We start from the raw sequence: 24,850 nt of genomic DNA on the forward strand, positions 1-24,850 counted from the left end.
AGGCTATAGTCTTATGTCCATAAATAAATCTGAATTATTTAAATAAAATTTTTTGATACAAATTAATGGGGATTTATATTTGTATAAGAACCATAATAAAATAAATGAATAAAAATTTCTTTTAATTATTCAGTTATGAAAAATCTAATTCTTTGGAAAATTGCAAAGTATATAAGACTATAGTTCTATGTCCATAAATAAATCAGATTTTTTTTATTTAAATTTTTTTATACAGATGAATAGGAATTATATTTGTATAACAACCACAATTAAATCAATGAATAGAAATGAGCCTGAATTATTCTATTATGAAAAATCTTTTTTTTTGGACAACTGCAAAGTACATAAGGCTATAATCTTACGTCAATTAAAAAATCTGAATTTTTTTAATTCAATTTTTATATACTGATGAATAAGGAATTATATTTGTATAACAACACAATGATATAAATAGAAATGTGTTTGAATTATTTTATTATAAAGAATATATTTTTTGGGGGAAAATTGCACAGTACATAAGGCTATTGTTTTATGTCAATAAAAAAATCTGAATTTTTTTATTCAATTTTTATTTACAGGCGAATCGGGAATAATATTTATATAACATCCATGATGAAATAAATAGAAATGTGTTTGAATTATTTATGAAAAATCTTTTTTTTTTTTTTGGGAAACTGCAAAGTACATAAGGCAGTATGTCAATGAAAAAATCTGAATTTTTTTAATTCAATTTTTATATAGAGATGAATTGGGAATTATATTTGTATAACAACCACAATTAAATAAATAAATAAAAATGTGTTTGAATTATTCAATTACGAAAAATGTATTTTTTTGTAAAATTGCAAAGTACATAAGGCCATTTTTTTATGTCCTTAAAGAAATCAGAATTTTTGTCATGAAATTTTTTGATACAGATGAATAGGGAATTTTATTTGTCTAAGAACCATGATGAAATAAATTAATAAAAATTTGTTTTAATTATTCTTTTATGAAAAATGTATTTCGTGGAAAATTGCAAAGTACATAAAGCTATATAGTCTTATGTCCTTAAAGAAATCTGAATATTTAAATTTAATTTTCATATACAGATGAATAGAACAATTTAGAACAATTAGGCTTTTGGCAAGATAGTGGCTATGTTTCGGTGCTTGGGAAAGTTTCAGGGCAGGAGGAATTCATCAGTTTTGTCTGATTTATATTGTGAATGTCCAATAAGTTAAAAAAAAAATAGACAAATAGACAAAATGTGTTTTATTGAAAAAGGCATGATGACAAAGTGCATTTAATAAATATGATGAAATAAATTGAATACAACATGTTTTAGACATTTATGTTGGAAGCAAATCTTACCTGAAATGGACATACTGCAAATTTCAGATTTTTTCACTGCGATGAATGAGGAAATGTAATATATATGTAGAAAATAATTGAATGCAATGTGTTTTACTTTCATGGAGAATAATATTATTAACTGGAATATAAGAACAATTTATAAGACTAGTCAGGAAGTGGAAAAAATGCTTATATTCCAAATTACTTTTCCCCCCACTTGAACAGATGAATAATTAAAATAGGATCTAAAAATAATTTAGAAAATATGATATGAAAATACAACTTAAATAAAGTGTGTTTTTAGACATTTATAATATAAACTGGAAAAACGAATATGTTTCATTTTGAACTTGAAAATAACAAAAGCTATTTATTTCAATGCATAGATATGAATAATTGACTAAAATCAGAAGAAAGACTCTCTTCACAACCAAAGCCATGTCAGTTTTTTAAACTCGCTTTCTTTAATTGTGATTTAGGACCGTTCGTGAAGCAGGCGCATATGTGTGCAGAACCGTTGGACTTTAAAAACGCAACACGGACGGGCGGCCGAAAATGCGAGCGCTGGACTGCAGGGTGACCCTGTTCCTCCCACGCCCTACAATGCATCTTTTAACCCCCGTGATGAGAGTCCACCCCCCCCCCCCCCCTTCCCCCTTCTTTGTCACCAGGGAGGCTGTGCCTCCAGCCCAGCGGAGCTACACTTCTCCATAATCCCTCCAGCTGAGAAGACTGGCCATGTGTTTTAATAGAGCATGAATATGCATACATATATAGTGCACACACACACACACACACTCTCTCTCTCTCTCTCACACACACACACACACTCACACACTCACATGCACACACACACTCACATGCACACACACACTCACACTCTCACACTCACACACTCACACACAATTAGCAGATTAGGAATAGTTTCACAGCAAAAAGAACCGGCTAATTCAGCAGATTCTAAAAAAAGAAGAAATCTACAGCATTTATAGACAAAAACAAAAACAAAACAGAAACCAACTTACAACAGGAAACCATCCTTCACTGATCACAGATATTAAATATTTGGGCGAACACACTCAATGCAAAGTTCCCATACAATTGTGCACCTATAGTACTGTGGTTTTAATCGTAGCATTCACAATAGATCACACAGAAGTCACTTTTTAAAACACCAATATTCACAAATATTGCTAAATAAAACCAATTTTCCAAGAAACTGCTCATTATAGGAATGGATAGAACTGACAAGAGGAGTACAAAAGAGAGAGAGAGGAGAAAGTGAGAAAAAGAGAGAGCGAGAGAGAGAGAAATAAAGAGAGAAGGTTGATGCACCGTACCAATAATGATGTGTAGATTTTTATATAAAAATATAAAAAACTACAGTATGCAAGTCAACATGAAATTCTCTAATGAAATACTTCACATCTGTGTCTTGAACCAGCCCAAACTCAAATGTTTTGTACCGGAGAACCACACATATTGTTGGATAAACAGTGATTGATAGGTCATGGTGGCTCCACCCATTATGAGGTTTGTGAAGCCCTGCCTCTTCCTGACCCCCTAACTCCCACCCCACAGTCTGAGCAAGGTTCAGTAACCCTCTATAAGGGTTGTTACCATGGTAATTAAGGCTCTTATTCCCGAGAGACAGTTACGTGTAGGACAGTGAGTCACACAGAGAACACGTCACTCAAACACAACTCTTATAGGACATGCCTATCTCAGGGCAGGGTCTCGGGTGCAAACAGTGACAAAATAACAGTGTCCAGGAGTTTGGGGGAGGGGGGGGGGTTACAGAAAAGCACTTGGATTGGCCCGGGGGTCCTTCTGGTTCCTGTATCTGTACGTTAGCCACACCCCCAGAATCTGAAACAAAGACCAAGAGGAGGAGTCAAACTAATGTGCTGACAGCAGTATGCTGCCCCCTAGAGGCTAGTTCAGACCAAAGATGTGCGATGGGACGAGCTGCAACTGGCGAGTAGTTGCAAAACTCAAAGTCAGTAAAAAAAATTTTAAACAGTGACCTGTTTGCATCGAAATGACAAGATGAAATGCGTTGTTTACGGTTGTCATAGCAATGATTCTCTCCACTTCTTTGTTTACAGTTGCTTGCTTATGGTCTATGGAGCTTGCTTGGAAGAAGAAAAAATTACTTACTGCAGACACCCAGAGTGTCTACTATTTGGCAGATGCCATTTTGTTTATTTATTGTTTCATCATATTTTTAATCTCATGTCATAAAGACACAGCTGCACTTCAAACTGTTTAATCAGGAGGTCCTCCCTCTTCTCAGTCCCAAACTTCACCATGACTGTGTTTATGCTGTACTGTGCGCTGATTGGAAAGACAATGTAACTATACCACTGATGTACGTTGAGTTCTAAAACTCGCCACCTGTGATCAGACAAGTTGAATCACCTGCAATAATAAGCGCCGCCATCAGCTGTTCTGAGATATTTCACACTGCTGTAACTCCTCTCTGCAACATTCTAAAACGGATTTATCGCATCGCAAACCCTTAGTCTGAACACACCGTTTCATTCTCAACTGTGCCACGCCCCACCTCACAGGACAATGGAAATGTACAATGTTCTACAGTGCTTCAGGGTTCTGGTTCTAGATTGTGAAAGGGTTCTAATTTTAGACTACAGAAGGGCTCTAGTTCTAGAGTGTTGAAGGGCTCTGGCTTCTAGAGGGTTGAAAGACTCTGCTTCCAGAGTGTTGATGGACTCTGGTTCTAGCGTGTTGAAGAACTCTGATTCTAGAGGGTTGTAGGGCTCTGGTTCGAGAGTGTTGATGGACTCTGGTTCTAGCAGTTATCTAGTTCCGACCCCAGTGTGCCACCTCAGAGACCTTACCTCAGAGAAGCTGAAGAAGAGTCCGATTCCCCCCACAATACGCAGAACTTCACCAGCATACTGCTGGATCATATCAGCACACGTGGTGCAAGACTGCCCTGAGAAACAGATCTGAGAGAGAGAGAGAGAGAGAGAGAGGGAGAGGGAGAAAGAGAGAGAGGGCGAGAGAGAGAGAGAGAGAGAGAGGGAGAGGGAGAGGGAGGGAGAGAGAGAGCGAGAGAGAGAGATCCATTACCACACAATTTCATATTAAAATTGATAAACAAAAACTGAAGTACTATTAACATGTTGTATGTGAGCGGATACTTTGGCAATGCAAGGGCTGTTTATTGTCATGCTAATAAAGCAAAGCAGATTGATATAAAGTTAACTGAATGAGAGGGACAGGAAGATAGAGGGAAAGGGAGAGGGAGTGAGAGGAAGAGAGAAAGTGAGCATAGGAGAGATGAGACACAGAAGGAGAGAGAGAAAAAAGAGGGGAATGCTCAAGAGATTAATCTAAGACCCTTTCAAAAAAAAAAAAAAAAAAAAGGTCTTACAGCCGGACAGGTCTCGTTGTAGTTCACGGAGGTAAAGCCACAGCAGTTCAAATTTTTCTCCACGTCTCCCTGCGTGGTCTGGGAGTTGTTCCATCCAACCTCCAGCAGGTGGTGCTAGACAGGATAAACAAATGGACATGAAAACCCACGTTTATGCAACACCTTTCACCAGGAGGGATAGGGGACTCCCAGTACGAAAGCACTAGTTAGGTGAGGGCTATAATGAGCCAGCCTGGTTCAGCTCTACAGTGGGAAAGGGCTATAATGAGCCAGCCTGGTTCAGCTCTACAGTGGGAAAGGGCTATAATGAGCCAGCCTGGTTCCAGCTCTACAGTGGGAAAGGGCTATAATGAGCCAGCCTGGTTCCAGCTCTACAGTGGGAAAAGGCTATAATGAGCCAGCCTGGTTCCAGCTCTACAGTGGGAAAGGGCTATAATGAGCCAGCCTGGTTCCAGCTCTACAGTGGGAAAGGGCTATAATGAGCCAGCCTGGTTCCAGCTCTACAGTGGGAAAGGGCTATAATGAGCCAGCCTGGTTCCAGCTCTACAATGGGAAAGGGCTATAATGAGCCAGCCTGGTTCCAGCTCTGCAGTGGGAAAGGGCTATAATGAGCCAGCCTGTTATGTAATATGAGCCAGCCTGTTTCCAGCTGGGAAATTGTCAGGCACACATACCTGTTGGTCGTTGTTGATGGCCAGACAAGCACAGGAAACTGAGAACTGCACCACAAACACCATGAAGAGGATGATCATGTACTGGACCCCGCAGTCAAGGAATAAAACCCAACACCAACACACCCTCAACAGAGACCTTCAAACCACTCAATACCACTGATCCACCCAGAGGAAGAGAAGCACTTACACACTCAACACAGACACAAATCTAATCAAAATGTATTTGTACAGCGCAGTTCACGAGCGTTTGTAAAAATGCACTTCACAGTAAACCCTGGCCTTGACCCCAACACGAGCAAGCCTAGACCGATGGTGGCAAGGATAAACTCCCAGGGTGGGACAGAGGGGAATAAAACTCCGGATGAACGACACTCACCCTAAGGGTGTGGGTCTTAATGACCAACCCGGTCAATCAGCCAATCAACCGACTCAACAGACACTCAGCGCAGACAAACGCACCACTCATCACACAATCAAGGCTTAAGAATTGTTGAACAGACACTCAACACAGACAGAATTCCTTTAAAATTCGAGGCCAGCCCGTGTGCGGAATCTCAAGGGTGCAGAATATTCTGGAAGCCTCTATGTGACCTCACACAGATGGGTCATCCTATGATCAGAGAAAAGGCTTTTAATAACACACATTGGAAAATGCTCAGGATATGAACCTGTCATCACAAATATTCCTTTGTTATGTCAGTCTCAGAATGCAGCACCAAGGTTTTCTGCTGCAGAAGGGCTATGTTGGATAAAGGCTCGCAACAAACACAACCGCAACCAAGACTGAAGTATCAGGGTCCTGCCACGGAGAAAACCAACAGCCCAACTCTCTGATATTATTACTATTACTATTATTGTTGTTATTAATAATTTATTGTGCTCTTTTGCAGCAAAACTTTGAGAATGCATGCACCCCCCCCCGCCCCCCCCCCCCCAAGTAGCCTAATGTTCATGTCATTGGATTTGGATATTGCAACAAACAAAACTCAGAACTTCCATCGCCTAAAAACCATCCAAACACATCTTAAACACTTCTCCAAGAATTGAATTAAGTACATTTTTATGTGACTTATATAGGTAATTACCCATATCATGTGTTATGTATTAAAAAGTCCTGAGCCATAAAATCCTCATTAAGGGAAATGTGGGGAGATGGTTTTGGCTGTAGGAGCTTATTTTGAAATCAGGAATATCATAAATAACACAGCAATAATTATGGTAATGAATTGTGCAGCAGTAATCGTCCCTGTGAAGGATACGAAGAACAGCAGGACCTGGTGGTGCTTCAGGGCGCCGACAAGGCCCACGACCGCCACCAGGAACAGGAACACGCCCACTCCGATGACTCCGCCCACCACCTGGAAACTGGACACCAGGCCAAACCACTTCCCCCATGCGGCAAAGCCAATCAGGAGCAGGCTCACCATCTTGGGGGGGGGGTGCAGGAGAGGGAGAAAGAGAGATGCAGAGGGAGGAGTGAGCAACAGGGGTGAGGGAGTGGGAGAAAGAGGGAGAGAGAGAGAGAAAGAGAGAGGGAAAGAGAGAGAGAGAGAAGCTGAGTTTATACAGAATTTATGAGTCAGATACACCCAACCAATCAGGACGTAGCACCATTTCACTCAGGTGAACCCCTACTGATTTACTTATTGCGTTTCTGCAGGAGGGCAGTTTACTCAGTCCACACAGTCAGCAAACACGGTTCTCTCTGCCCATTAGGAATAAAAGGGTCTGGGACTACCCCTTATGACCCAAACACACAAGCTGTGTGACCTGTGTGTATGTGTGTGTGTAATCAAGAAGATAAATATGCATTATATATTCAAAAATAAAAATATGTAAATATATTTCTCTATGGATGCATTTAATCAACTTCTTGGGTGAAGTGGTACCATTTTTTATGATGTATTAAATAAAACTTTTCCATTCAGACTAACAGGATGGGGTTTTCAATGGATCTCCTGAGTCACTCAACGCAGCTGAACATTTTTATGAGGTCGTTAGACAAGAAGATTCAGATCAGACCCTACAGAGATACAGAGGGCTCTATATCACTACAAAGCGCCCTTTAATCCAGGACCCACCCTCAGACTGCACAGCTTACACAGGCCTCGAGTCTCTCCCTCCTCTGCACTCCCTGCGTTGTGTTTACATTACCTGCTTGCTGCGCTGCTGTCGTTGTATTACCTGTGCTGTTGTGTTTGTATTACCTGTGCTGTTAGGTTTGTATTACCTGTGCTGCTGTGTTTGTATTACCTGTGCTGTTAGGTTTGTATTACCTTGCTGCTGTGTTTGTATTACCTGTGCTGTTGTGTTTATATTACCTGTGCTGTTAAGTTTGTATTACCTGTGCTGTTGTGTTTGTATTACCTGTGCTGTTAAGTTTGTATTACCTGTGTGGCTGTGTTTGTATTACCTGTGCTATTGTGTTTATGTTACCAGTGCGGTTAAGTTTGTATTACCTGTGCTGTTGTGTTTGTATTACCTGTGCTGTTAGGTTTGTATTGCCTGTGCTGTTGTGTTTATATTACCTGTGCTATTGTGTTTATATTACCTGTACTGTGAAGTTTGTATTACCTGTGCTGTTAGGTTTGTATTGCCTGTGCTGTTGTGTTTGTATTACCTGTGCCGTTAGGTTTGTATTTCCTGTGCTGTTAGGTTTGTATTGCCTGTGCTGTTGCGTTTGTATTACCTGTGCTATTTTGTTTATATTACCTGTGCTGTTCTGTTTATATTACCTGTGCTGTTAGGTTTGTATTGCCTGTGCTGTTGCGTTTGTATTACCTGTGCTGTTGTGTTTATATTACCTGTGCTGTTGTGTTTATATTACCTGTGCTGTTAGGTTTGTATTTCCTGTGCTGTTGTGTTTATATTACCTGTGCTATTGTGTTTATATTACCTGTGCTGTTGTGTTTATATTACCTGTGCTGTTGTGTTTGTATTACCTGTGCTGTTGTGTTTATATTACCTGTGCTGTTGTGTTTGTATTACCTGTGCTGTTGTGTTTGTATTGCCTGTGCTGTTGTGTTTGTATTACCTGTGCTGTTAGGTTTGTACTTCCTGTGCTGTTGTGTTTATATTACCTGTGCTGTTAGGTTTATATTACCTGTGCTGTTAGGTTTATATTTCCTGTGCTGTTGTGCCATGTTTGTATTTTTTATGCAAAGATGGAAAGCAGATTTGTGTGTAAAACTGACTAAACCTTTTCTAATCTCATCTGATCTAACTATACCTGGATGGACTCCACGGTTTCACTGTGTTCATACAAACACACACACCTGACCGGCTGATTTTACGAGTCCCGTAATATCCATAGCTGTAATTATTAAATCTCTTTTTTAAACCCCCATTTACAGACTTGCTTTTATGCTATTTTAATTGCTTGTTTTCATTTTATCGCTTTTTTATATGCATTTACTATTTGATTTTTATTCTGTTCTCCTCGCGCATTTATTAATGTAATTCTCAGCTGATTGGCATCATTTTAGTTTCATTCTACTGTCTCTGTGTACTCCATCCATATTTTCTTGTTTGTAAAGCACTTTACACTTTCTAAACAGTGTTTCTAATTAAGTTCAATATGAATATTATGTGTCATTATTATTTGTATGTATTATTGTTGTTAATAATCATAGTTATTCCATAAACGCCCCAGACATATTAGCGCTCATATAAAATGTGAACTGAAAAAAAAGATGTCTTTCACCGCACCTAAAGAATACAGTTATCCAAAATGATTGCATTTGAATATAAGATTTAACCGTTCTACTTCTGTCAGCACCGAAGCTCGCGTGCACCAAAACCCCGGATGCCAGAGGGTCCTCTTTTTCTTTCAAGCACATTTTGTTTATGTCAGCATCTCGTTAATTAGATGTTATAGATGTCCATACGAAATAAATCTGGCCTGAGTTACACGTGAAGTAGCTTTATCGCGGTTATTAAGCCGCTGAACGTCTGATGTAGGTCCACGATACAATGACATGGCGACTTGGCTATGCTTACATGTACTAGAGCGTTAAATGGCTGCAGTGCAGCCTTGAGTTGGTTTTGGATGAACGACTCTAAAGTTTAAGTTGAGTAGCCTACTCAGCCACATGGTGGTCGTTTTAGGGGACCCCTGTGACGGGAAAAGTTTGGGAACACCGGCTCTGAGTCATCCCCATTTTATTTTTGTCCTATGGCACACCCTGCTCTGTGCCACTTGGAGAAAAATATCAGCTCAGCTCGGCGCATTTGAGCGTTAACTCCCTGCTACAGACAGAGGTAATACGCTGCAGGTGGACGTTGAACACCCATTATCTGATACACCTTAGCATAACGCGATAAAACGGAAAACAATGGCGCAATCTGACACAGAAAAGCGCCCGCACAGCACGATTTCCTCGGGAATCAGGCGTGCCAACGTTATTTACAGGACAGTTAGACACAATCCATAGCACATCGGATCCATATCTTTAAATGTGGGCTATACAGGTTATCTCTGTTTGACTTTCTGTCATTAATGGTGCCAACACGTGTACATAACGAACAAGAGGTCTATTATATACGGTGACCTCTTGTCGGAGGGTACGCAAACAGACCAAATAAACGGTCTTTTCCAAAAAAATAAGAGGGCAGCCGTAGTAACAATGCGAATGAGAATCACGGACCGAACAATAACAGGATGGTGTGTACGGATGAGAATCACGGACCGAACAATAACAGGATGGTGTGTACGGGCAGAGCACAGCTTAGGAAGTGAGACAGGGAGAGAGAGCGAGATGGAAACTAAATCCTAGATCAATTTTAGCGGTCCTACAGCAGATGCAATCGGACTCTCTGGAATCGGACCTCGCTTAATACCAGGCAAAGAATGCAGAGATTAATAATTAATGAGAAGCGCTGCTCGCTCGAACGCAGAATTCACTTGTTTACCAGCGGCTACATGGTCACAAAATGTTCGATTGGAAAGCATTTTTAATCACAAGCCAAAGCCCAGACAACCGGTCTGTGTCATGTGCTGCCATATGGTAACTTGTGCTACCGCATACTACTCACAACATAGAGGAGATTCAGTGCACAGAGAGAGTTCTTGGAACAGGTAAAGCCGGCGCACGCCATCCCAAATGCCGAATTGTTTGAAGTCCCAAAGAAATGTAGTTTTTTTTTTAAAAAAAAAGACTATTCCAGAGAAAAATGCAAATCCGATGATATTTCTTAAAAACGGAAAAACACGTCCAACAGAAGCGCCTAAGCAAATTCAAGGAGGGGGAGAACTGAGGAAGGCATATGATTACAATGAGGGGCGGGCACCTCGCGAGCCCGCAGAAGCCGCTAATTGGTTCGCACGGCGTGCCTGTCTTTCAGATGCAAATAATTGCGGAGACGCCGCGTCAGACCACGCCCCGGATCCATGACTCCTGGATGCTGAGTGACTGACGTCAAGTGTTCCAGGTAAAGCAGGTGCGGACACCGAACTGTTCCTGAGGAATCGCTCGAGTTTTCATATCGCTTTTTATGGGCTTACAGCGAGCATATATGGGCATGTTTAGCACGTGCTCGCGTCCGATCCTCTCGAGCAGACAGCGACGGGCCTCTGTTACCAACGCGAAGGGTTTTCTTTCAGGAGTTCAAAATCCACCTGTTATAAACTGGACTGGAACAGCCAATACTTACCTACATAACATAGATTTTACTTAACGCTACGTTGCCTAATACCCACATTCTTATTTTAAAACACACTTTTAAGTAATATCTTTTAATAGGAAATTATAACACGACAGAACAATTTTTGCATACCTTGTTTGTGCCTATAAGACGTTCCCTGTTATTTAACAAAAGAAAACAAGGCCAGAGAAATATAGTAGGCACTGCATTCAAGCGCAAGATTTTAAGTAGGGTACATGGAAAAGTATTAACCTGACGATGGCTAGCGCGTGCTGTAGCCCACGGCTCTTTCCTAATGGGGCGCGTGGCGAGGTTCACGTTACACGGAGCAGCTCATCTATGATTAATTGGCCCGAACGAAACCTTGTCCTCCTTTCTCCGCGCATGCATGCGCCGCCATCAAATAGAACGCTCCCAGTCTTAATGTCAACATTCTAAACCGCACGTGGATAGACTGTTTTATGCTCTGAGAGTCACTGATGACTCCTACCGCCGTTTGTTTTCACGGAGGACCACACTGATAATACGTGTTTTCCTTCAAAAGCAATCTTATGTTTTCTCCTCATGGTTAGGCTAAAATGTTCATGCCGTATTTCTGCACACATACAATCGTTAACCTAAAGTAAAATGTAGTCCAAATCCAATCCACCAAAGTGAACGGAACAGAAAATCATATTTTGAGGAGGGTACTCTTTTAGTATGATCCCTGCCAGGGCCTGCTTATCGCAGAGGTATTTAAGGCGAGCGGCTGCAATTCCTGGTTTACCCCAACAGAGGTCGCCATTTATCTCCCGTGCTGATTGTCTCACTGTTCCATCTAGGCAGTTCCCAAAATGCAGGTGTGGTGCGGGGTTAACTCTGCCCAGTTCTTTCAGATGCTGAGTCACAGAGACAGAATACTCCACTCATATTACAGTCACACTCAGCAGCCAAAATGAAAAACTACGAAAGAACAACTACGAAAAACCAGAGACCAGGCCTAAAATCAGACAGACTTAGAAATTACGAACAGAGAATACATTTTTATTTGTAAAAAGAAAAGCATTTTCCAAGTAACACACACACACACTTCAGTGTGAATGAGGATGCATATGGGAGGGTTCAACTAACACACACACACATACACACGCACTCACATGCACATACACACACAAACACACACATACTCACACACGCACACGCACACACACACACACACACAAACACACACATACTCACACATGCACACACTCACACACACACACACACGCACTCACACACACATGCACATTCACACACACACACACACACTCACACCCACACACATACTCACACATATACACACACACACACTCACACATGCACACACACACACACATACACACACACTCACACACACACCCACATACACACACACACAAACACGCACACATGCACACACACACACACAAACATGCACACACACACACACATACACACACACACTCACACCCACACACATACTCACACATATACACACACACACACTCACACATGCACACACACACACACACACACTCACACACACACCCACATACACACACACACAAACACGCACACATACTCACGCACACACACACACAAACATGCACACACACACACACATACACACACACGCACTCACACCCACACACATACTCACACACACTCACACACACCCACATACATACTCTCATACACACACACACACACGTTCTCACACACATGCACATAAACGCACGCACGCCCACGCACACACACACACACACACAAGCACACAGACTGAAGAGATTTCATTGTACCTGAATAGCATTTTGTAAAAAGAGTCCTTTGCGTGAGCAATATACCTTTTATGGACTCATTGTGCATACTTCTAATGTATACCCTGGAGTTGTGGGGACATTTCTGGAGAGTGTCTGCGTGGCATCGAAGGACAACACAAGTCTACAAGTCTGGAGAGGACACTACGACAGAGGCTTGTGATTGACAGGTAGGCCACAGGAAGCATACATCAGCAGCCCTCGACTAATCTTCCTCCCCCTCAGACTCAGACTCTGGAGAAATAGGAGAAGAACACACACACGCACACACATACACACACACACACACACACACGCACACACGCACACGCGCGCGCGCGCGCACACACACACACACAAACACACGCACACGCACACGCATCAGCACTACCCCCTGTGGCCACAAAAGGAAACTGCAACTCAGTTTACACCAAAATACAACTATAGCCTGAATTCAATCAACTTTTGCCCATAACTTTTGACTTTTTGAAACTGAAGGCAACTTTTCATTATACTCTTCAGAAATGCAGATTCAGTTTGGGGATTTGGAAAGAGTGTGTGGAGTGGAGAAGCTGTTGGGTTGGGGGATGGAGAGAGTGCAGGTCAGTGTGGACAGATTGTGGGATTAGGGGGGTGTAGAGGATATTGGGAGGGTAGAGAGGGTATTGGGGGGGTAGAGAGGGTATGGGGGGGGGCAGTGGGGTACATGGGGTGTAGGATTACCCTCCTCTGCATTCTGCAGCCACTCCACAAACTTCTTCATCTGCTCCAGGAACACACTCTTCCCTTTAGAAGCATGAGCCTCCTTATACCACCGCAGAATGGTGTCCTCACTTAGCACGTCCGCTGGGGACATACAACAACAAAATCATCATCATCTTCATCATCATCACCGTCATCATCATCCTCATCATCACCGCCATTATAATCATCATCTTCATCATCATCACCATCACCGTCATCATCATCCTCATCATCACCATCACCATCACCATCAACCTCATCATCATCACCATCACCGTCATCACAATCATCATCATCACCGCCATTATAATCATCATCATCATCATCATCACTGTCATCACCATCATCATCACCATCTCCTTCATTACCACCATCATCACCATCACAATCTTTTTCATTACCACCATCATAATCATTATCACCATAACCATCATCATCCTCATCATCTTCTTCTTCATTATCACCATCAACATCCCCTTAACCATTGCTATCATCATCACCACCATCATCATCATCATCACCATCAGTACCATCATCTTCATTTATTATTATGATTATGATTATTATTATTATTGACTGAAAGCACCATCATCCCCACCGGTGTGAGCGAGTGAAATGCTGACCTTTGTAGAAGAGCACCACGATCTTGGAGAAGGACTTCATGAAGTGGATGTTGTCGTAGCAGTACTCCTGGACCTTCTGCAGGAGCACCAGCTCTGACTGGCCCTGAGTGCTGAACACAGCCAGGAGGGGGGCATAGTGCTGGGGGCCACAGACAGGGGGCAGTGTGGTCAAACGTTAGGATAGGGAACTGGGTTTAGAAGTCTGAGTTTTTGAGTGTGATGTCTGGTTGAATATCATCTAGTCAAATGCTCCTTTTCTAGGGTATTGGGAAGTTACTGTTAGTTGAACAGAGCTCAGAATCCACCTGTCTATTAACTATCCACCTGCCAATTTAAACATTCATTCATTCATTCACTCTTTCATTTTGTGTTTAAATGGTATCACACCTCCTTACCTTCAGGTGTTTGAGGGCCTGCTCGGTGACCAGCTCCTCCTTCTTATTCCACTCCACAGCATTCATCAGACAGCTCCACAGCAAGCCAATAACGGCATGCTCCTGTAGAGCGTTCCTCTTCATCTCCTCCTTCACATACACCACTATCTACAGAGAGTACACCAATAGTATAACATACACCACTATGTACAGAGAGTACACCCACTGTATAACATGCACCACAATCTACAGAGAGTACACCCACTGTATAACATGTACCACAATCTACAGAGAGTACACCTACAGTATAACATACACCACTATCTACAGAGAGTACACCTACAGTATAACATACACCACTATCTACAGAGAGTACACCTATAGTATAACATACACCACTATGTACAGAGAGTACACCCACTGTATAACATGTATCACAATCTACAGAGTACACCTACAGTATAACATACACCACTATCTACAGAGAGAGTACACCCACTGCATAACATACACCACTATCCACAGAGAGTACATCTACAGTATAACATATACCACTATCCACAGAGAGTACACCCACTGTATAACATATACCACTATCTACAGAGAGAGTACATCCACTGTATAGCATATACCACTATCTACAGAGAGAGTACACCCACTGTATAGCATATACCACTATCCACAGAGAGCACACCCACTGTATAACATACACCACTATCTACAGAGAGTACATCTACAGTATAACATACACCACTATCTACAGAGACTACACCCACTGTATAACATACACCACTATCACTATGAGTACACGTATGTACAGATGTATAGACGTGTTTAGGTATGTACAGGTGTGTGGGTGAGTACAGATATGTACAGGTGTGTAGATGTGTTTGGGTATGTACAGGTACATACAGGTATGTAGGTGAGTACAGGTATGTACAGGTGTGTAGATATGTTTAGGTATGTACGGGTATGTAGGTGAGTACAGGTATGTACAGGTATGTAGGTGAGAACAGGTATGTACAGGTGTGTAGATGTGTTTGGGTATGTACAGGTATGTAGGTGAGTACAGGTATGTACAGGTATGTAGGTGAGAACAGGTATGTACAGGTATGTAGATGTGTTTGGGTATGTACAGGTATGTACAGGTATGTAGATGTGTTTGGGTATGTACAGGTACGTACAGGTGTGTAGATGTGTTTGGGTATGTACAGGTATGTACAGATGTGTAGGTGAGTACAGGTGTGCTCAGGTGTGCTCAGGTGCAGTACCTCTCGTATAGGACACTCCTGGGACAGGCGCTCCTGCAGTTCTTTCTGCAGCTCCTTGCGGGTGCCCAGGGACTGCTGCAGACGCAGGAAGTCTGAGAGTTCTTTTAACCCCGCCTCGTTAAAGTACTTAGAGAAGTGCTCCACATTCTGCTTATTGGCCGGGAACAGCTCCTGCACAGACACAGCCAATCACATGTATCCATTACAGAGAGGAAGCAGAAGCTGTAAACCATTAACCAATCACATCTAGCCATTTCAGCTGTTACTTCCTGCAATCACCCATGTGAATCCCTAGCAAGTAAACACAAGAGATCTCTTCAAAACAGTTCATGCAACTGACCACCAGAGGGAAATATTTCATTGACTCACTCATCCACATTTACAGGGTGATGGTAGCATCAAAGAATGCATTACTTATTTAATTAATTTAATGATTAAGCAATTAAAAGCAGCTCTGACCAGGAGCCTCTTGTCCAGGCTGGCCTTCCTCAGGGCGGATGTGACGGCGCTGGCGTCTCTTTCTGCCATCCAGGCCTTGAACATCTTCACCGCGAAGGAGGCGGAGATCCCTGCCCGGGTGGTGGGTTACCGTGACGATATTAGAGCGCCAGGAGTCACCGCGGAGACGTTACAGTACAGCCCATTTCAATGATGGTGCCACAATACAGACCGTCGCCATGGAAATGCTACACTGTAACCACGGAGATGCTACCAGTACTTACACCCCTGTGGCCAGAACCAGACACTGTAACTCACAGATAAGTATGACTACATCCTGAATTCAATCGACTTTCCTTAAATTTTTGGCTTGAAATTAAACACAAACTTTTATAATGTTCTTCAGAAATGGCGGTTCATTTTGGTGATTTTTAGAAAGAGTGTGTGGAAAGGAGAGAGTATTGGGGGTGATCACACTGTAGGAAGCTGCTGATCTAGGATCAGTGACTGCGTGTTGCAGGCATAGTTATGGTTAGGAGAGAGGGGCTTTAGAAGCTGATCCTAGCTCAGTGTTTTTTTGGGGGGACACACCTTCCTTGACGACGTTGTCGCTGAAGAGGCTGGTGAGGATGGCGGGTGGAAGCGTCCCATTGGCCAGCAGGATTCCTACCAGCATGGCCAGCTTTGTCTGCTCCGATTCGCTGAAGGCTTTCAGGAAGAGCAGCAGCTGCACAGGAAGTGACACGCACAAACAGGAAGTAAAGCAAATGTCTGAGTCAGATGAATGAGCCTGTTAATTTAGCATGTAATTTAGCCTCAATCCCACACAATAGGAAAAAAAAAGATCAAGTTCATTTTCAACCACTCCTCAACAAAAAGGCTTATCAGTTTCCTCAGTGACGCAATGAATATTTCAGAACATCCATTGGTCAGATAGGGACACATTGCATGCTTTTCCACATGCAATTGTTTAATAAAACAGGCTGGGTGCACTTTCACCTCCCTCCACCAGATGTCACTGCACTACATGTTTCCAGCTGGTCTCTATCAGAACATGTAAACTCTTCAGGCATGTATGACCGTGTATAACTCACCAATAAATTCACCAATTTCTTTCTTAAGTATCCCTAAAAATGTCTGTTTTTGCATAACTGTTGTACCCAGACCAGTCCCGTTAGTCCAGCTCCCCCATTTGCATGGCCTGTTTTGTTTATCATGGGTCACCTCTGATGCAAAGCGGAACATGCACATTATTCAACACGTACTGCTATGTTTTTTAAATGCCAGCAGCTAAGCCGCTCGAGGCCAGAAGATCCCATCCTGACTGAAACATGATATTTATTCTAGTTTTTCTCTTTGTTTTTGACAGGTACCCTTGAGGTGATGTTCAGAGCATTCAAGTTTACAGCACTGAACACACATGGCACAACTGCAAATACAACACTACTCACACCATAAACCCTTCCATCCCCTCAAAATAATTATCTCCATTATAATTATGTCTCATGAGCATTATGCCCAAATCTCTGCTGTCATTGATAATAATGAATAATAAATAATTAAAAAAAAAAACGTTCACCTTCTTGATCTCCTCTTCAAACGCCTTCTCCAGGTACTTGTATCTCCTTATGAGCTTATTAAAAACCTGCAGACACGTACAATGAAAGGAAATCAAATAGGGAGGGAAGACAAAGAATAAGCTCAAAATGAATGTATAATTTGTTTATAAAGAATTTATGAAGGTCTAAAAAAGTAAACATCGGCCTGGTGTTCTGTAGCAGACACTGTATAAGTTAGGGATCTACAGAGAGAATGCAAGGCCTGTTTTTAAAAACGTTAGCATTAAGCAGCTACTCTTATCCGGTGTATTACTCCTTTATATAGCTGGATATTTCCTGAATTAAAGTTCCTTACCCAAGGGTACATTGCCCCAGTGGCGCCTGGATTTCACAGCATTTACCCATTTTAAGGGTTTATCACAGACTCTCACAGCACACATGTCTGAGCCCTATCAGCTTAACCTTTTGTAAGGTTAGGACAGATGAGATATTTAAACAGATAGAGAGAGGAGGCTTCATGTTATGTGTAAACAATGCATGTATTCCTTCTGCAACAGAGAAAGACACAGAGATGGGCAGTAGAGGGAGTTAATCCAGGAGGATTATGCTGACAGGACAGCTCTCTGGTGACATGGTGGATATGCTGGGGATTTGGGGGAATTAGGGGCTCTGATACTCCCTGCCATGGACACCCCCCCTCCCCACTCCCCCCAAACCACCCCAGTCCTACAACGCAGCTCAACTGAGTGAGACCCAAGGGAAAGAGGGAAGAAAGAGAAAGAGAGAAAAAGACAGACAGAAACAAACAGACAGGTAAAACAGAAACAGACAGAGAGACTGAGAGACAGAGAGACAGACACACAGGTAAAAGAGAAACATACAGACAGGTCCACAGACAGACAGACAGACAAGTACAGAGACAGACAGACAGATAGACAAGTACAGAGACAGACAGACAGACAGGTCCAGAGACAGACAGACTGACAGACAGACAAGTACAGAGACAGACAGACAGACAGGTAAAAGAGAAACAGACAGACAGACAGAGAGACAGACACACAGGTAAAAGAGAAACAGACAGACAGGTACAGAGAGAGACAGACAGACAGACAGACAGACAGGCCCGACTCACCTGAGCATAGTTGCGGATGGCGGCATGGTCCTCGGCCGCAGTGAACACGCAGTGATTGGTCACCTTGGTCTTGTCCCCGTCATCGATGCGCGTTCCCCCAGGAGCTGGGGGCCAAAGAAAGGTCAAGGGTCAGCGGGGGTCAAGGGTCATAGAGTTAAAGCCAGATCACAGCGTTTTCCTGACTTCAGGTCAGCGCGTTAAAGAGAGAGCCAACCCCCAAACAGGACAGGTCTCCCCTTAATGCAGCCGGGACGAGGCGGGGCGGGGCAGTGTGGGGTAGGGCGGGGTGGTGTGGGGTGGGGTGGGGTGGGGCGGGGCACAGGAGCAGGATGAATTGATCAGTGTTTTAACCTGTTATTACAGTAGTGTGATAACTATATTAGTGTATTAACTTGTTATTACAGTTTTGTGATTATTTAGTCAGTGTATTAACCTGTTATAACAGTGGTGTGGTTCTCCTGGTTGACACTGAAGAGGAATTCGATGTGAGGATCACAGCTCACCCTCTGAGGCAGAAATATCAAAGTGGGATAAAAATAGATCACTCCTGGCCGCAGGACGCATGGAATGTTCTGATTGGTGGGGAGGAATGCAGACAGGAGGCGTGTCAGCACCCTGGCCACCAGGGGTACTAAAACTGACTGTCCTCATGGGGCAAGTGCCAGAGCTACAACTGAGGCCAAAATACTACTGATTACTGAACCAAAAAACTACAGACTACTGAACCAAAAAACTACAGACTACTGAACCAAAAAACTACTGACTACTGAACCAAAAAATTACTGACTATTGAACCAAAAACCTACTGACTACTGAAGCCAAAAAGCTACTGACTACTGAAGCCAAAAAACTACTGACTACTGAAACCAAAAAACTGCTGACTACTGAGGCCAAAAAACTACTGACTATTGAACCAAAATACTACTGAGGCCAAAAAACTACTGACTACTGAAACCAAAAAACTGCTGACTAGTGAGGCCAAAAAACTACTGACTACTGAACCAAAATACTACTGACTACTTAAGCCAAAAAACTACAAACTACTGAAGCCAAAAAACTACTGACTGAAGTAAAAAAAACTACTGAAGCCAAAAAACTACTGACTGAAGTAAAAAAACTACTGAAGCCAAACCAAAAAAAAAATAAAAACACACTCTGCCATCCAGCCATCTAAATGTGAACATCACTGACATCGTTTAAAATCGTGACCCGAATTACAGTTTGTTTCCTGAAATGGAACTGGAATGGACCCCACCTGCACCGCGCATGTTTCATACACACTCAGTACATACAGCTAGCGGCCTCTGTGCTTCTCCTGCTTTACACAGGCTGTCCTTCAGCCCGTAAGACTGTAACTGGGTTTGACAGAGAGAGCTCAGACTGGGGAAGACAAGCTAATTACCCACAGATTAGACAGGGCTAGTTGGGACAGCGTGTGCGGGTCTAGCACTCAATTTACATACCGTGACTTTAAGATGCATTACTTATGATTTGCATATAATTTGCATATGCATGAGCAGCCAAAACCGGGCTACAATTTTTAAGTTCACTTCATGATCTGGTTAACATAACATAACATAACATAATGACGAGAACAGGCCATTCAGCCCAACAATGCTCGCCATTTTCCTGACTAAATTAGTGCTCTGATTACCTACAGACTAGATAGTATCTAACACCATATCAAGCCTGGTCTTGAAAATCCCCAGAGTTTCTGCCTCTACTACGTGACCTGGCAGGCTATTCCACACATTGACCAAGTCTTCCTAATGTCTGCACGGAATCAGTGGTCAGTATGGTGTGGACAGCATTTGCAGCTGTCATGAAATAAGCAACACACACTCTGCTCAGTACTTTCTCTTAGTGCAACTGATCTGGGGCCAGGTTCCCCCGTCCACATCCCAACCGTATGCATTATGAGCAGAAAGGCCAAACTGATCCTAGATCAGCACTCTTACGCTCTTTACGAATTTATTTTGTTTTATGAATTGTATGATTTGCCTGCTGTCTACAGCTGGACTCTCTCCGCCCAGGGTAGTGGTCCTGCTGGGGTTTGCTCTCACGCTACACCGCCAACTAGTTCAGGCACGAGTAACCAGGCAAGGTGAGATAATTACCGCTTAATCACCCGCTTTAATGAGGTGCTGAGTAAGGATGTGATCGAGCAGACCCTGCAGCTCTCCAGAACCGACCCAGCCTCGGGCCTGGACCTGAACACCCCAGGGATGCAATCACCCTAACGAGCGGAAAAATAGCTGCCTGTACTTTCTTAACATGAATGCCGTTGTTCTGTTGTTCTCTTCCGGCTGGAATACCGGCATCTGCCATCAGACCCCTGCAACTCATTCAGAATGCTGCAGCTCATCTGGTCTTCAACCTCCCCAGACACTCCCACGTCACTCCCCTGCTCACTACCCTCCACTGGTTGCCTGTTATGGCTCGCGTCAAATTTAAAACATTGGTCCTAGCATACCAGGCAGTCAAGGGATCAGCCCCAGCATACCTTCACAAGATATTCAAACCCTACATGCCACCCAGACCCCTTCGTTCTGCTACCTCAGGACGCCTGGCCCCTCTTCGCACCTGCCCTTCCCAAACACGTCTCCTGTCTGTCCTGGCCCCACGATGGTGGAATGACCTCCTCGTGGAGGTCAGAACAGCTGGGACCCTGACCCACTTCAAGCAACAACTGAAGACTCACCTCTTCAGGCTGCACCTCTCCCCATCCCTTCCTACCTCCCTGTAATCTCTAAATTGATTGTAAGCTTAGGGTTGTAACTAGGTCGCTGTTTCATAGTTACATTACATTACATTACAGGCATTTAGCAGACGCTCTTATCCAGAGCGACTTACACAACTTTCACATAGCATTTTACATTGTATCCATTTATACAGCTGGATATATACTGAAGCAATTCCGGTTAAGTACCTTGCTCAAGGGTACAACGGCAGTGTCCTACCCGGGAATCAAACCTGCGACCTTTCGGTTACAAGCCCATTTCCTTACCCACTGTGCTACACTCCGCCCACTGTTGACTTAGTTAATGCACTCGTGTCTTAACTACTGCTTGTATTTTTGCATAGACTGCGTTGTTGCTGTTCTTGTTTGTGTTAGTGTTAATCAGCTTAACCTTCAGGGTCCAAGTTGAACTATGCGGTTGTTCCCTGCACTTGGAACGGTATTCGTGTGTGTGGAACGGTGTGTGTGCGTGTGTGTGTATGTGTGTGTGTGTGGATATGTGTGCGTATGAGTGTGTGTGTGTGTATGTGTGCCCGTGCAAGTGTTTGTGTGTGTGTGTGTGTGTGAGCGTATGAGTGTGTGTGTGTATATGTGTGCGTATGAGTGTGTGTGTGTGTGTGTGCGACTGCAAGTGTGTGTGTCTGTAAGCGTATGAGTGTGTGTGTGTGTGTGTGTGTGTGTGTGTGTGTGTGTTTGTGTTTGTGTTCGTGTGTGTGTGTGTGTGTGTGCGTGTGTGTGTGCGTATGAGTGTGTGTGTGTGTGTGTGTGTGCGCGTGTGTGAGCGTATGAGTGTGTGTGTGAGTGAGAGAGAGAGAGTGTGCATGCATGCATGTGTCAGTCACACACAGAAGCCAATCTCTTTTAACCGAAGGGGTTAATTAGACCCTTAATCCGTTTCAGCCTGCAGTCCTGGCTTTGTCCTTCCTCCGGTCCTCAGAATGCAGGTCTACAGCCTGCTCTGCACACCTGTTTGGTGGACAGGGCCTGGAGCTTACCCAGAATGAGCCAGTGATGCATTTAAAAATCATTGTCACACAGAACACATCCGTCCAATCAGCAGCCATCGTTACTGAGCTCTGCAGCTGCACATTATCCTGGGCGAATTAAACATGTTTAAGTTGCCCAGAATTTGACTGGACAGACTGGGATTTTGAATTTGGATGCTATGGGGGACTGAGCATCCATTTTGTTTCGGCATAGCGACAGGTGGACTCACCGAGCATGCTCCCGGCGATGAGGATGTCGAACAGCGTTTCGGCATAGCGACGGTAGTCCAGTCTGGACCCGGCGACATCCAGGAACCTGGTCACCACCTCCAGGTCCCCGTTGGCTTCGCTGAGGCCCGCGACAATCGTGTCTCTGAACACCGTGGGCTCAAACTTCTCCTTTTCATCTGAGAGAGGGGGAGGAGAAGGGGGGAGGAGGGGAGAAGGGGGAGGAGGAGGGGGAGGGGGAGGGGGAGGAGGGGCGGAGGGGAAAGAGAAGGGGAGGAGGAGGAGGAGGGGGAGGGGGAGGGGGAGGAGGAGGAGGGAGAGGAGTAAAGAAGAAGGGAGGGTGTTTTTAAATACTGTTGCACCCCAAACCCTCCTGTTGCACATGTAAATGTCCCGTGGAATCAGGCTCATAAAAACACAAACACGCACAGAGACACACACATACACACTTGCGTAGCCATTTCTGTTTGTCTGATTCCATGCGAGCCAGTCAGGTAGTCACACCTGGCTGAAACACAGCCTCCTGTCTCAGACCCGGTGGATTTTCAGCTCTCTGCTACCTGAGCTCCTGCACACGGCTGCTCAGGTGAGATGGGAAACAGGTGTTCTGGGAAGGTGTTCTGTAACATTGTTTTGAATGTTTTGAGAACATTGTGTTTTAGCTGTTGTCCTTAAAGGCAAATTAATCTGTAACACTAGATCTGGAGGTAGAGTTTGGAGTGAGAGGGGTGTGTGTGTGTGTGTGTGCGTGTGTGTGTGTGTGCGTGCCTGTGTCTGTGCGTGTGTGTGTGTGTATATGCATGTTTTTGCGTGTATTTTGCACTGCACCATTATAGATATAGCGGATATTAGGGTACGGTGTAAGGTCAAAGGGCACACACAGACCTATAGCGTAAGCTGTGTCTTTATCAAGTGCAGTGATTGGCTACATCAAACCTGTTTTACTCCAGCAGCTCATTAAGAAAGCTTCTGAGTGGCTGAATGGATCAAAGGGGCGGGACTTCCGTGGAACTCACCCCTCTTCCTGGTCTTAAACCGCTGGCCTGTGAGCACTGGCTTCTGCTGCTTACCGGTATTCATAAAAGTCCTGAGAAAGAGACAAAGCCAGACATCAACAGGTGAGGGCTTACCTGTCCACCAGGTGAGCGCTTACCTGTCCACCAGGTGAGTGCGTACCTGTCCACCAGGTGAGTGCGTACCTGTCCACCAGGTGAACTCTTACCTGTCCACAAATTAAACATTTACCTGCCCTAAAATATGAGCTTTTACCTGTCCAAAATGTGTGCATTTACCTGTCCACAAGGTGAGCTTTTACCTGTCCAAAATGTGAGCATTTACCTGTTCACCAGGTGAACTTCACCTGTCCACCAGGTGAGCTCACCTTCCTTTACCTCTCTCTGCATATACAATGGAATCTCAGAACCACAGCTCACCAGGTATGCCTGTACCTGTATTAGGTCTATAGTGTTCATTTTCTTGAAATATGAAATGTCAAGCATTCATTTCCTTTTGTTCAGTTCTGAACATGTGTCAAAATTAGCCTGGGAAAAAATGCTGGGGGCATATTCAATCTAACACAGATAAGTGTTTTTAACACCGCTCCCCCATTTTATTTCTCTTTCATTTAATAAAATTATTATTTTTTAAAATAGACAAACAGTTGGTAGACACAAGTAGCCAGGTGGAGTTTCATGGACACATGGATATGCTGACTGATATACAGAGACAGAAAAGGTAATAAAAACAGGAATAGAGAAGTAAATAAACAGAGGTAAATAAATGAATGTGTAATTGGGAAAAGATTTTGGAAAAGCAGGGAAATGTGGTGGTATCAGGTTTTAGAGGGATATGAACATTTCTCATGCATGTTCCACTGACAATAAACAGGAAGGCACTTCCTTTCAATC

At 43.4% G+C, this 24,850-nt stretch overlaps 2 protein-coding genes across 2 annotated transcripts in view; both read right to left on the bottom strand.

Moving 5' to 3' along the window:
- Positions 1-1,776: 1,776 nt before the first annotated feature.
- Positions 1,777-10,678, bottom strand: tspan13b (tetraspanin 13b). Its single transcript, XM_035428381.1, has 6 exons — positions 10,444-10,678; positions 6,669-6,836; positions 5,410-5,490; positions 4,736-4,849; positions 4,197-4,307; positions 1,777-3,204 (listed from the first exon to the last, which is right to left on the bottom strand). Exons 1-6 carry the CDS (start codon positions 10,504-10,506, stop codon positions 3,130-3,132), a joined length of 612 nt encoding a protein of 203 aa, XP_035284272.1. The 5' UTR covers positions 10,507-10,678; the 3' UTR covers positions 1,777-3,129.
- A 2,057-nt stretch (positions 10,679-12,735) lies between these two features.
- The window catches only part of bzw2 (basic leucine zipper and W2 domains 2), a 32,340-nt gene continuing 20,225 nt past the window's right edge, over positions 12,736-24,850 (bottom strand). Inside the window, exons 3-13 of the mRNA XM_035427964.1 lie at positions 23,960-24,030; positions 22,946-23,122; positions 18,990-19,093; positions 17,878-17,943; positions 16,890-17,025; positions 16,320-16,429; positions 15,861-16,031; positions 14,611-14,757; positions 14,216-14,354; positions 13,572-13,694; positions 12,736-13,103 (exon numbers count right to left, since the gene is read on the bottom strand). Coding sequence (XP_035283855.1) covers positions 13,075-13,103; positions 13,572-13,694; positions 14,216-14,354; positions 14,611-14,757; positions 15,861-16,031; positions 16,320-16,429; positions 16,890-17,025; positions 17,878-17,943; positions 18,990-19,093; positions 22,946-23,122; positions 23,960-24,030 — 1,273 coding nt within the window. The 3' untranslated portion in view covers positions 12,736-13,074. The remainder of the gene's footprint in view (positions 13,104-13,571; positions 13,695-14,215; positions 14,355-14,610; positions 14,758-15,860; positions 16,032-16,319; positions 16,430-16,889; positions 17,026-17,877; positions 17,944-18,989; positions 19,094-22,945; positions 23,123-23,959; positions 24,031-24,850) is intronic.

The sequence above is a fragment of the Anguilla anguilla genome, chromosome 8 (assembly GCF_013347855.1).
Source record: "Anguilla anguilla isolate fAngAng1 chromosome 8, fAngAng1.pri, whole genome shotgun sequence".
NCBI lineage: Eukaryota > Metazoa > Chordata > Actinopteri > Anguilliformes > Anguillidae > Anguilla > Anguilla anguilla.

What these genes read in the sequence shown, in the direction of transcription:
- tspan13b (XM_035428381.1), bottom strand. Translation starts at nt 10,506, where the DNA reads ATGGCGTGCGCCGGCTTTACCTGTTCCAAGAACTCTCTCTGTGCACTG. An exon ending in ACCAGGTCCTGCTGTTCTTC is followed by an intron (nt 5,491 to 6,668) that starts GTATCCTTCACA and finishes TGCGGGGTCCAG; the next exon opens with TACATGATCATCCTCTTCAT. An exon ending in CCATCAACAACGACCAACAG is followed by an intron (nt 4,850 to 5,409) that starts GTATGTGTGCCT and finishes TATCCTGTCTAG; the next exon opens with CACCACCTGCTGGAGGTTGG.